This window comes from Ambystoma mexicanum, chromosome 1p, assembly GCF_040938575.1.
Source record: "Ambystoma mexicanum isolate Mex_15411 chromosome 1p, UKY_AmexF1_1, whole genome shotgun sequence".
In the NCBI taxonomy this organism is placed as follows: Eukaryota; Metazoa; Chordata; class Amphibia; order Caudata; family Ambystomatidae; genus Ambystoma; species Ambystoma mexicanum.
Genome location: NC_090921.1, coordinates 1310308807 through 1310322852, shown reverse-complemented (window position 1 = coordinate 1310322852; position 14046 = coordinate 1310308807). Strand labels below are relative to the sequence as shown.

The window sequence follows — 14046 nt, the reverse complement described above, 5'->3', positions numbered from 1 at the left end:
CAAAACCCAGGCCTCTCTAGAAGAGTAGCTATGGCAGAGAAGCCGAGCTTAACTCAGGAGGGGGTAGAAGACTGGAAGTGAAGTACAGTTGGACCCCACAGTTCCCCCCCAAAGTATGCATCAAACTGTTATTCTGAAAAATATGCACTTTTAATAAAATCACACAAGAAATAACTTATGTCAAATGAGCAATTTGGTTGAACATAACAAAAGTAGAATATGGTCTGTGAATATCCAACCCACTGCTAAACTGAATGATCTTTGTCACTGCCTGGTGGTAGGCACAATAAAAGGCTCAGGGGTAGGAAACAAAAGGAACAATAAAACCTCCATTGTGATAGTCCTGATCAGATTCCAAAATGCAGAAGCAGTCACACTAATCTGATACCATAATCCACAACATCATAAATGTTACAAATGCATGCTATTCGTTAATACTGTGCATAGTGAGAGAAAGTGATTAACACTTTCACAACTAAGCCCTGAGGGCCACCAAAGGTTCGGTTTATATTCAACTCGTAATACAAGACCTATATGTGCTCATTGCACTCCTAGAGAATAAATGCAGTAATGACCACCAGTTCTACAATGCAAACAGAGCATCCCAGTAATTAGCGAGGTCATTTTGTGTTTGTATTTGTTTATAATTTGTATCGCGCTCCGAATCCTGAGGTAACTGGGCGCTGGAAAACTTGTTACAGGCATAAATAAAACATCGACAACAGATGGGAAGACCAGTGGTTACAGGTAGGTCTGAGGACAGGGAGATATTGGTGAATGTTACAGGCTTGAATATCAAGAATTTGAAAATACAGATACATTCATGAGTACATCCTTATTTAAAGTCCAATGTTTTGCAGGAAACTTTAGATAAGTACCCTTAGGTCACTTAGGTGGAGTTCTCCAAGGCGGTTAAAGTTCCCTATAGGATATAATGGGCCAACGTCTGTAGGCAGAGTCATGGTTTTAGGCAAAAAGGCAGGTAAATCTGTCTTCTCCACACCTCTGAGAAAGAACTTAATCAAACCCAGGCGACACCAGAGGAGAGGAGACCCTGTTGAAGAACTCCAGTGTCATGTATGATCCAACACAGCAGGGTTCGAACCAATATGTCTTTGTGAAAACATAAAAGGAGTCTTGCAGAAACCCATGGACCACAGGGATATCCGAGGGTAAATATCAGAGTGACTCATCAGCCACGGGCAGGTACTGATGGTTGCAGTTCCCAAAATCAAGCAAAGCAACCTGATGTGTACAAGTCTGCTCTTTCAAGTTGAGTTACAGAACCAGGTCATCCAGGGACTTGAACCCGAGACTAACAACCCAGACTTCTATCGACCTTCCCACAAGAATGGCCCACCAGCTATCGGTAAAAACAACTGAAGAAAAAGACCCCGGAAAGAATGGGGAACCTAAACAAACGATCCAAAAGGCTTGGCAGACAAAGCAAGCCATCAGAAAAAAGTTCCTTGGTGAAACAGTGGAGGAACCCAGGATGGCCTGAATTAACAATAGAAGCTACTCTTCTAGACATCGGCTATTTTCCACCTAAAGATGCACAACTAAGCAGGTTACTCTAGTAGACCGTGTCAGGAATAATTCGAACACGGAATGCCCAGCCAGTGAGAGGATGAGGGGGAAGGATGAGGACAGCTCAGCAAGGGCATCCAGCAGGGATCAACAACCTTCTCCAGCCACCCCAGTGGTGACATAACTCTACTTCTAGCCATTTAAATGGGTCAGACCCCAGGCCTTACCACCTGGTAAGGACCGCAATCCATGTCCTCCGATTGCCCAGCTGCACCACCTGCTGCACTTTCACATGCTCCTGATCCCAGGCTCCCCCCGCCCCCCGACCCCCCCTTAACTCAACCTCGAATTTGGACCCTCTTGGCCCACTCAGCTAAAACTAATACTCTCATTCAGGACATGTGCTGCTTCTGACACCCCCACTGACGCACCCACAATAGCAGCCTAGGGACCACTAGTTCCTATCTCGATTTACTTGGCGGACACATCTTTTTCTGCATTTGTTTTTAATGGAGAAATGGCTCTTCTTTTTTTTTTTTTTACTTAAAGAAATGCTTTTAGCACCCTCGACAAATAGTTATGACCCCATTGTAAGTTGCGCCTTGCCGGGTGCAAAGGGCCAGGAAACTTTATTAAACTGCCATGGCCTTTAACTTGTTTTTCCTTGACTTTACCTTAGGGGAAAGCCTTGCAGATCTGGGTTATTGCTCAAGGAAGTGCCAACATCCGTATAAAAAATTTAAGGCCTGTGAAAGACTGACCAGTGCTCTCGAGGAGGGGATTGCTTGACGTCAAAGGAAACAATTTTCAATAAAAACAAGATTAATTTCAACTACCAAACGTGAAGAGCTATCTGCTCGTTAGACTGTTTCCGAACAACTAATCTAGAGCCACCAGCTTACTCTGTGCAGTACTGGGCATCCGGGACAGGGGTATAATAGGACGGCTTCTGCTACCAGCTCGTTGCCAGTGCCCCATCACAGCACCCTGTGTGCACACGAACCGCTTTCAGTCACGCAAAAATCAGTGGTAGTCGTGCACTGAACAAAGCAGAGGGAATGTGGTCTCGGCAGGGAACAGGCCAGGAGGAAGCATAGTGCAACATGTGAAAGGTGTGGCATCCGGAGCATTGCAATAGTGACTAGTAACCAAGGCTCATATTACAACTTTACACTTGCACAGGGACTTAAATGGACAAATCCACTAAATAGAATGGTAAATATGGCCGTAGAAAGTAGAGGAATGGTAAACGGAAATAAATGAAAGTAGTGGAACACCGCTCCCGCACACTTCGATCACTGACAAAAATACACGGTAAGGTGACAAGTCACATGGACATGCTGTACGGCAAGGGATGGGACACCTAGACAGATGGGTTAGCGTTCTTTATTTCTGATTACTTTTGATTATTAATTTGGTGAAATAATGAATACAAGTGTGTTTTAAATATGCACTGTTTGAAGAAATTAAAAGGTTTTATAATGGTTTTTACCTCATGTTGCATTGCCAAAAACGTAAAATATGTTTGCTTATAATCGGTATTCAGAAATGGTGTTAAAATGATGCCATAAGGTGGTGTGGTACATTTTGGCAATGTTTGTCTCCTCAGAACTGCTTTCTGGATGAGGGTTTCCCTTTCCTTTGGTTAGTAGCTTTAATTTGTCCTCTGCAATATGTGTGACAGGTTCCCTACTGGGATTGCTTTTGTTTAATGTTGCCCACGATCCTAGCGAGGCATTGGGAAAGCGTTCTTATCCATACTGCGCAGCCCGCCCCTTTCACACCACAGGGAGAAGTGCAACCTTCCAACGAGCAGGCACAAAGGAAGGACGCCTCCTTCCTTCACCACAACGGGTTAACGCCTACGTACTGCAGTGCGCAGGAAAAACAAATCCAACCACAAAGGTTTATGCAGAAAGAGTAGGAGTGAGCAACTTGGGCAAAAGGCTACTGCAAGGAACTGAGCGCACATCTCGAGATTGTAGAGAGTTTGGGCACCTGTCAGAATCATCATTTGTCTTATGCTAGCCTAATGATTTTGGGGGCAATGGGTGCAATGTAGGGAGGGAAATTAGGACACTTGGGCCGTTTATGCACAGTTTGGGACACGTGGACAGGACAGTGTGGGGATCTTCCACAGCCCTTGATGACTAGCCTCCTGCAGCCTCCAATACACTCCGAAGTCTGAGCTGCACAGCTAAGAGTACTATTACTTGTATATGTGCCTTTTGATGCTGTGCAGCAGGATGCAGCCAGTGTTTAGTATTGAACCTATATAAAACTAGAAAGCTGATGCAGACTCTTATCCCTTACTCTCTTTACCTTCTGTTTTTGCTCCTAGGGTCTTTACGAATATGTGAGGCCCGCCTGGGAGGGCGAACCTCATCCAAATCCAGGAGACCTCAACTACAAAACATTTGCTGCTACCTACGGAGCGGAAGTCCCTCCTATTCCTGGACAGAAAGATGTCAACCGGGCAGTCGTCTTTGTTCAGGAAGACCAGATACCCAGGTACTGTCTTCTTTCTCGACCTAACGCCCATTGCAAATAATTGCCTCCAAAATTAATGTATAAATGGGAGGGGATCTCGCAGGCAGCCTTCCAGAGCAGGAGCTTTTCCCATTCGAATAGCAGAAAGTTCCACATGTAACGTCACTTGCAGCATGGGCGTCATGTTTTACTCCCATTGCAGGCTAAGTTTGCACTTATAAATAAGATGCCTCGTAGGCAGAGAGATCGATTGGGCAAGTAAATCCTGCTCTTGACGCTTCAAGGGTCCAGTGGCTGCAGGGCTCTGATGCATTATAAGCAGAATGGGCTTCGCATGATGTGAGGGTCCTGGGTATAGACCACTTGCCAACCTAATGCATTGAACAGAGGCAATGAGCGGTTGCCGGGGGCAGTGATGTGCTCTATCCTGGAGCCCCAATGTTAACTTACGGGGCGTGGGGAGTCCTTAGACTCAAAAGGCACCTTTAATTAGGGGATGAGCTGGCCAATGAGGGTTTGCCCTGTGGCTCATGCGGCCCATGGATAATGGGCATTGAGATGGAGTTCTTTCCATTATGCACTGGCCCTCATTTATTGTGTCATACTCTGTTCTCTGTTTCCGCAGTGCTGTGCATTGCATAATAATCACCTAGAACCTGCAGGAACAGAGACCCTGCAGATCCTCATTCCTCCCACAAGTGTTTCGTGCCCTGAAACACTTGTGTATAGGTGCGTTATAAATATATCATATATCATTATCCCAGGTGGAGGTCTGCAAGGCCTCTGGCCCTGCAGGCAGCTTGGGAGCAAGACAGCACAGCCCTTAGGAATCCTTCAGAGTGTCTGTTTAGATACTGTCACCTTGTGTGACAGAATGCCAACTGTGAGGGCGGAATGTCTAAAGGGTCTATGATTTTTAATGTAAAATGATCCTGGTAAATCTGTCTCTGAAATTGAAGTCTGCTAATCACACTCCCCTTTCATAATGCTCCATGTTAAAAGTATAGCACCGATTGATTTTGATTATTTGTATCGCCCTCCAAAACAGACTTAAGTGTATACAGGCGCAGATGGAAAGAAAGCCTCAAGATGAGGTGCTGGACAGATCGTATTCACATGCTATCCCTGAAATGGGAGAGTCTATTTGAACACGTGGGGGTTTTAGATCCTTCCTTAACCGGACTAATGACTGACAGGATCTAATCTTCATAGGTAGATTGTTCCAAAGCTTGGGTCCATAGACTCCAAATCTCCCATCGCCTCCGGATATAAATTTTGTGCGTGGAATATTCAACAGAAGCTGATCTCCTGAGTGTAATTCTCTGGCAGGGTATTATCGACAGGCTTTGGCCCTGAGATACTCTAAGGCAAGCCCATTGACACATTTGTAAATTAAACAGGCTACTTTAAATTTAATTCGGTTCTCGACCGCCAGCCAGTGCAGAGATCTGCGGAGCAGTGAAACCTGTTCCTTTTTTCCCCAACTGCCCCACCAGTCTAACTGCTGCATTCTGGGCCTTCTGCAGTCTGTATTTCTGCTTGGCCGGAATGCCCACCATTGGACTGTTGCAGTAATCCAGGTGGGTGTTCGTCATAGTCCCCACAACAACTGCATGATCTTCTAATGGTAGGAATGGTAATACATTTCTAAGCATCTGCAGGGTATAATAGACTGACCTGACCTTGGCCGCCACCTGCGCTTTGCTACCGATATTCTCCTGCCAAACACACATTTTGGGGCGAATTGTAGCTTTTTGACGAGAATATGTGGGGAGAAAGATTGCTTTTCGTTCACAAGTCTCTGCTTGGGCCCGAACAGAACAATCTTGGTCTTTGTTGCATTACGTTGCAGCTGGTTATTGACCAAACACTGGTTACCTCTCATAAATGCGTCCTCTATGTTCTTCATCTCGATATAGATTTGAGTGTCATCGGCATATGAGTGAAAACTCAAGCCATGACTCCTCACTATATTTAAGACTGGACGATATTTGCTGGACGATATCTGGGATGAAGGCCTAACACTGTTGAAGAATCCGAGCACAGCCCGCACAAGTGGAACATGCTCGAGGAAATAGAGTCCCGGACTCGACCCCCTCACCCCCCAATGGCCTGGGGTACCAGCTTTCACCCAAATCTGTGGTCTCAGCCGCAGCCAGGAAATTGCTCTGCAAATCAGTCATCCTTATCCATGGTACTGCCGGACCAAGAGGGGAAGAAGCTGGACACTATGGGGAAAAGGATTATCTATACGACTGCTAGCACCATTAAAGCTGCTAATGTGCTGGGCCCTATTCTTGTTTACGCGGACACCGGATTACGTCAGATGGGAAACGTAGTGTGTCTGCATTTACATAGCGCTACGAACCCTCAGGCATCTGAGCGCTGCTTAGACCCACGGTGTGTGGTGCTCATTTATCGGCCTCTGAAGGATGAAAGGCTGCATTTGGCCCTGCCAGGATTCAAACCTGCGTCGGCAGGCTCTGCACGGATGTCAAAGCGAGTGCTCGATCTCTTAATCGGCAGCGATGGCTGTAAGTCAACAACTTCAGGCCAGACATTCAGTCTAAGGTTCTGAACATGCCATTCGACAGGGGGAAAACTTTTTGGCAAGGCGGTTGACAAGTCTCTTCAATTCATCAAGACTGACACAGAGAAGGAACATTTGCTGGGCATCCTGCATTAACGTCGGTTGTCGTCCTTTGGTTACTTGAGGGGAAAACCTGGCTGGTCCTCCAAGAGCTACACCGCCCCTTATCGGCAGCCTTCCCACTCCACGACGCCGGAGGCTTACAGTGGCTGCTCACAGGCATATGGCAGCAGAGGACAGCTGTAACGCTTACCTCTGGGGCCCTGCAGGAGTGCCTGGTCCGGTCTGTCGGCGGGCTCTGGTCCGGTCTGTGTATATCTCCGGATGCTGTCCAAGACACTCCCTCCACACTGCCCACTGCAGGTTAATTCACCCAGTGGTCAGGGAGGCAGGAGTGGCCCGGATAATGGAGTCCTGGACGCTCCTGTGATGCACCTCCAAGGTGAGTATGGCCAAAAGTCACTCCTAGTCTCTGTATAGGTGCTTATACCCAGTTCCTTCACTGGGTTTATGATGGTAAGTATGTTTCAGTTACTTCACTGAAATAGCGATGGTTTTGGCCCAGTTCCTTCACTGTGCTGGTGGGTGCCCAGGCCTGCTGCGGCACGCCAATCTGTCTTGGAATAGTCTTTACAGGGTGTTGCAGACACCCCCCTCGAGGGTTTGATTGGGTGTCTGTGTACCTGCAAATTGGCAGTCTTTTCCCTTTTTCCGTCTGTTTCTTACCAGGTTCAGAAATGTTATGACAGGGAATGCAGCCGCGTGTGAGTGCCACAGGGACTGCTGCTGAGGGATACTTCCCTGGTAAGTAACACTAAGATGATGGGCGGATGCTGATGTTGTAACTTGCCTTTGTTCTTTCCTTTATAGCAGGAGCGAAGGAATGCTGGACGCAAACGCACCGGAAGAACTGTGGCGATGCTGATCGGGAAGCGGAGGAGCACCGCGAGTTCCACGTGTCCGCAGACAGGCAGCCGGACTGGATCTTCGCTCCTGATGTTCTAGGACTCTGATGACTGGATCCGTTGTGAAGAGCAGAGCAGGAGATGTCTTGATCACGTCGTGAAGATCACAGCGTGCAGAACTGGACTCCCGATGCAGTGTGAACAGATCCTCGGTTGGCAAGCGTCACGCTGGCAGCCGGAGAAAACGCTAAGCGCCCACCCAGCACCACTAGACTACCATGGAAGCTTATATCATGGCCCTCTGGGGGCCATGTTGGATATTACTGAATGGGCCCAACCCAGGGGCCATTTTGGATGGGACATTTTGCAATCTAGGCACTGGCAGCAACTTGTGCCTACCCCAGGCAGCTAACCTCTTAACCCAAATACTACCAATATTACCAGTCTGAGCCCCTGGCTTGCCGGGGATCGTGACAGCACTTCCCCCCCTTAAAGCCCCCCCCCTAAGGAGGCCTGGGCGTTCAGGGCGTTCTCGATGGTATCTGGCCACCAGGCGAGGTGCATGCATGTGCTCCACTGGTTCTCAGGTCCGATCTAGAACCCCGTAACCTTTATAGTCCACCAAGTAATAGTTTCTTTTCGGACGATTTTGGAATCCAGAATACTCTTGACTTCGTACTCATCTTCTCCCTGTGTGACTATAGGTGGAGGTCGTCTGAGGGTATCTCGAGTACCAGGGTGTACAGATTTTAACAGGGAGACGTGGAATACAGGATGTATATCAAGTACCGGTGGAAATTCTAGTTCCATGGCCACAGGGTTAATGACATTCTTTATCGGGTATGGACCAATGTATTTTGGATGGAATTTTCTGGGTCCTTTCAACTGGATATATCTTGTTGACAACCATACTTTATCCCCTTTCAGGTACTGAGGCTCGGGAATCCTTTTCCTGTCTACAAAGCGCTTTTGGTTGGTCTTGTTTTCTCGGAGGGCCTGTGTGGCCTTTTTTAGGGTTTCTTTAATCTTGGTATCCAAAGGTGTCGGAGGATCTAAGGTTGAAATTAGCGGGTCCCGTCCATAATAAAGAAAAAAGGTGAAACTTTGGTGACAAATTGCTGGCTGCATTACCACTGAGTGTTGCCTTTATTATTTATTTATTGTTATTTATCTGTTTCTCCTCTGCTTCGCACTTTCCACCTCTCCCCCCTTCCATGCACTTGCGTGTTTTCAATGTCACTGAGCCTAGTAAGATCGCTGTTTTGTTCTCCCCTGTTACCCTCCCTTACCTTGTCGCGCTCTGAAACACTTGTGTACGAGCGCGATAGAAATAAATATCAATCAATGGAGCTGTGAACAGTGTTATTGTACGCATACTCAGCCGCCCATAGCAGTTCCTTCCAATTTTGGTCTCTTTGGGCGAGCATGCAGCAGAGATATTGCTCGAGTGATTGATTTGTTCTCTCCGTCTGTCCATCCATCTGGGGATGGTGGCTAGTGGACAGACTGAGATCGATGTGAGCTTTGACACAGCAAGCCCTCCAGAATTTAGATACAAACTGGCTTCCTCTGTCTGACACTACTGCTGAAGGAAAACCGTGTAGCTGGACAATGTTATTCAAGAAGATTTGAGCAAGCGTTCCTGCATTAGGTATGCCTTTCAAGGTGATGAAGTGCGCCATCTTGGTAAGGAGGTCCACCACTACCAGTATTGTATTGTAGCCTCCACAGGAGGGTAGGTCTGTAATAAAGTCCAAGGAAATGGTGTGCCATGGCGCCGGTGGAATTCTTTGTGGTTTGGTTCTTGATGCCTTGTTCCTAGCACAGATGTCACAAGACTTCACGTGTTGTACAATGTCTTTCCGCCAAGTGGGCCACCAGAAATGTTTTTGAATTTTTGCTATACCAGGTTGACCTGCTGTAAGAGCATCGTGGTAAGTGCTCATGACCAGCTCTCGCATTTCCTGATCTGGTAGGTAAAGGCGTTTTTGGTACTATGGTAGATTGTTGATAACAGAACGTTGTGGTCCTTTTGAAGCCCACGTCTGCACTTACGATGGGATCATGACTTCAGTGATTTCTTTGTGGAGGTTCTCCAATGTAGTTTGGCGATTACTTGTTATCCTGATTAACTTTTCTCCGGGTATGATGGGTAATGACGGAGGAGATGCATATACATCTTCTTTTTCGGTTTTTCAACCGATTCGCAACAGTGCGTCCGCCTTTCCATTCTTTACCCCGGGGCAGTAGCTGTGAAATCGTACTCTGAGAAAAACTGAGCCCAACGCAGATGTCGCGGAGTTTGTGATCTAGCTGTTCGTAGGAATTGCAAATTACAATGGTCGGTTAGAACTGTGACTGGATGTCGTGCTCCTAAGAGGTAGTGCCGCCATTCATTGAAAGCTGCCTTTATGGTAAGAAGTTCTTTATCGGTCACTGCGTAATTCTGTTCTGCTGGGTTGGGTTTTCTAGACCAAATGGCTACTGGGTGCAGCTGGTTGGTGTCAGGGTCTCTTTGGGACAAGACTGCTCCCATAGCAATGTTAGAAGCATCTGTTTCCACTAGAAATGGGAGGTCTGTGTTGGGGTGCTTGAGTATTGGTGGGGTGGTAAACCGTAGCTTCAGTTGTTGGAAAGCCCTCTCGGCTTCGGCGGTCCACTGAAACGCACAATTTTTTCGAAGTAACAATGTTATCGGATGGACCACCTCTGAAAAGTTGTCACGGCTCGCTCCCTTCGCTCCCGTTCCCGCCACTTGGGGGCATGTTTTGGGGTCTCTTCCCTACTGGACATTTCCTCCAAACCTTATGCTACAGTGTCCTGATGAATTGGGAGCGCTAAAACCTTATTTCCCAAATTACTTCCCTTCCGGATCCATTCCAGGTTTTTGGCAGCCAGCATGCTACTGCTGCTTTAATCTAATGACTATGCTTCCCAGAATTCCTGGCTCACTGCCTCACCTCCTCCCTTGCAGGACAAGGCTGGGTGGAGGATAGGCAACACCTGTGGCTGCAGGTGCAGCAGGCGACACGCCTGAGGGGTGTGCTCGTTAAGCAGCTTTAAAAGCCTCAGTCTGCTTCAGTCCAGGACAAGGCTGGGTGGAGGATAGGCAACACCTGTGGCTGCAGGTGCAGCAGGCGACACGCCTGAGGGGTGTGCTCGTTAAGCAGCTTTAAAAGCCTCAGTCTGCTTCAGTCCAGCGCTGGTCATTGTTGCAGCGTTCCTGTCTTGACTGGTCCCTTGTTCCTGGTTCCTAGTTATTGTACCCAGTTTCTAGTTAGTGTTTCTTGTTCCTTGTCCTGGAATTCGTATTTGTATGCCTAATTGATTTCTGCCTTTTGGAAATCCCTTTCTCCCTTTCTCTGTCTGCAGGTAGCCTTTCTCTGAGCTTTCCTTTTGCTGTAGCCCAATTGCCTGTGTTCACTGTTTCCTAGAAATTGTCCTTTGCTACTGAAAGACTTGTTGCATTAATCTTTCCTTTACAGGTTTAGTTTCCTGCCTTTTCACCTTGGATGGGTGGGAAAGTTTCCCTTTTGATATCGTTTTCACTGCTCCTGATCCTTGCCTTCTATTGGGATCCATGCCATGTTTTCCTTTACACTTTTACATTTATTTCCTATTTTATTATTAGGTGTGGGAAGCTGTTGTAACTAGCTCCTGTGTGATTATCTTTTGTTTTCCACACTGTACTATTCCTTCTTGCCTCTTGACTTGGGCTTAGGTATTTAGTCATCCTCACTCTTTGCCTTTACTGCCTTCTGGGTTCTTGTTTGATTTACAGGGTTGTGGGTTAGTACTGACTTTTGAGAGGTCTTTCCGGTCCTCGTGAATACGGACATCCAAGTGGTCTTTCCGGTCTTCGTGAGTACTGGCATTCATGTGGTCATTCCGGTCCTTGTGAGTACTGTTTCCAAATTCTTTATTCAGTACCGTCTAGAGTGTCAGCTTACAGATTCTGTCCCTGCTTGCCCTCTACGTGGGCTTAGCGCTGTCAGTATCTGTAAGAGCATAGTGGGTAAGGAGTTTGCCGACTTTCCTTTCAGTCATAAGGAGGTTCTAAGTGCTTACCCTACATTCCTTTTCATATAGTGGTATACACGAGTCTTGGGTATTGAATGCACGTTGTTATATTCAAGGTTGTTTACTGTGTATTTTGTGCACATTTCCCCTGCCATATCCATCGCCTTCTTCCTTTCCTGACAAAAGTCAGCAATGAACCATCTTTGGAAATTTGCAAAGCCTAGGAAACTCTGAACAGTTTTGACCGAAGAGGGTGATGGCTATTGTAGTGCGCATGAAAAGCACATTTCTCAAGTTTTGCAAATAGATGATGCTGACGCAACTTTGCTAGAACTGTTCTCACATGGTGCACATGTTCCTGAATGTTTTCCGAGTAGATCAAGATATCGTCAATGTAAACCATTGCATAGACGTCCAGCAGTTCTCTCAACACATCTGTCATAAAATATTAAAATGCTGCTGCCGCACTACATAGTCCATGACAGTGTATTCAAATAAACCAAATTTGGTGCGGAAGGCCGTCTTTCACTCGTCCCCCAGCCTTCACGCGAACCAGATGATAGGCCCCTCTGAGGTCCAATTTTGTAAAGATTTTTGCCCTTTTACTTGGTCCAGGAATGCAGGAATCGAGGTCAGAGGGTATTGGTTTTTTACTGTGAGTTTAAGTGCTCTATAGTCTATGCATGTCCTGAGGTCCCCCTCCTTCTTGGGGACGAAGAAGAGAGCAGAAGAGACTGGAGATTTGGAGGGCCGGATAAACCCATTAGCAAGATATTGGTCTAAGTATTCACGTAAGTGTTGGTTTTCTTTCTCCATAAGAGCGTAGATTCGGCTACATGGTAATTGTGCTCCTGGGATCAGATCGATTTGGCAATCATAGAGCCTGTGAGGTGATAGAACTTTGGCCTGTTCTTTGCGAAAGACGTCCTGAAAATCCCTATACTCCGGAGGCAACTATTCCATGATCTCAAGAACAGTTCCTAACATCTGTATTGCTGATCCAGGTTTCTCTTGGCATCCTACTGAGGCTGAATAACAGGTCTGAGAACATTCTGCAGGAAACCTCACCGTACGAGCATGCCAATATATGACGGGATTATGGCGTAACAACCGGGCATAACCAGGATAAGTTGGAACTGAGGAGCGTTAATAAGATCAAAGACTATTTGCTCCCAGTGACCGTCATGGCATAGCAACACAACTGTTCCAGTACATTGGGTCATGGGCCCAGAGGTCAACTGAGTTCCATCCGCGGACAATATGGTATCGATCCTTTCCCTTGTCTGGGTGGGCACACCTATCCGTTGGGCCATTGCGATGTCCATGTAATTACCTACTGCTCCGCAGTCGATGTATGCTTCCAGGGCATGCATCCGTTGTGGCTGTTCAGGGTTTAGTAGGATAACTGGCGTAGTAGGATGCGAGACCGCTGACGTATCTCCCTGTCCCGACAAGCCGGTCTCTACTCTTGTCGAGCCGTGTAGTTTTCCGGCAGTTCTTGTAGCTCAGTCATGGTTTCTAGGACCCCCAAAGGCTTCTGAGGTATTTTATTTGGGCAGTCTTTTAAGAAATGTCCCAGCTTCCCGCAGTACAAACATAATTGTTGTTTCCTGCGTCTTTCACTCTCCTTGGTTAACGGACCTTGTATGCTTCCCAGTTGCATTGGTTCAGATGCATTTTCGGTGGTTCGTGGTGTTTCCTTGGGGCGAACATACAAAGGACGATTTTCAAAACGGGTCCGGTCAGACTTTTTCTTGCAGACCGTGGTCAAGCGGGACTACCAAGTCTATGTAGTCTGCACAATGATTGGGTGGGTTCACAACTTGGACAAGGACGTCTTTTAGCTCACTCTGTAATCCCTGATAGAACAGGGTAATTCTTTTCTCCTCCAGCCAGTTAGTTTCCACCACCAATCGATTAAAAGTCGTAATATATGCAAGCAGGTCCTGAGAATCCTGTCGAAGGGCTAGTTTTTCTGCATCCAAAGCCTGTCCTCGGGTACGACGGGAAAAGAGCTTATCCATTTCTTGCTGGACCTGGACAAAGTTATGTAACACAGGGTTGTCCCGATCGACCAACGGGACTGACCAGCTAGCGGCATGCCCCCCTAGGTAGGCCAGGATGAAGGCTACTTTGGTTTGGTCTGTCGGGAACGTCCCCAGTCGGCATAAAAAGTGAAGCCGACACTGGGTCATAAACACCCCATACTTTTGGGGATCCCCCATGAATCGTTCAGGCAGGGCAAGGGGAACAGTGACAGGAGTGGTTACTTGTATCTGTGGTGGTGGTGCTGCTGCCCCATCTGTAGCGCCGGGTAATGGTGTTTGCCCAGCTTGAGTGCTGGTGAGGCGCCTTGCTAGTTCCTCGGTTCTCTCCCGGTTCACTATCAATTCCTTCCGTGCTCCACTGGTTTCTGAGCGTGCTGCATGCACCTCAGCTCGTAACTCGCCCAATAGGAGGGCTAGCTGGTCGACTTCAGATGCCATGACACTCGGGCAAAGCAGTAACGTG

At 47.2% G+C, this 14046-nt stretch overlaps 1 protein-coding gene across 2 annotated transcripts in view; it reads left to right on the top strand.

The window, feature by feature from the left end:
• Positions 1–14046, top strand: part of ALDH16A1 (aldehyde dehydrogenase 16 family member A1) — a 703308-nt gene that overhangs the window by 389513 nt on the left and 299749 nt on the right. For both annotated transcript variants that reach the window (XM_069606350.1, XM_069606359.1), the window contains exon 12: positions 3872–4041. In XM_069606350.1, the coding sequence (XP_069462451.1) occupies positions 3872–4041 (170 nt within the window). The remainder of the gene's footprint in view (positions 1–3871; positions 4042–14046) is intronic.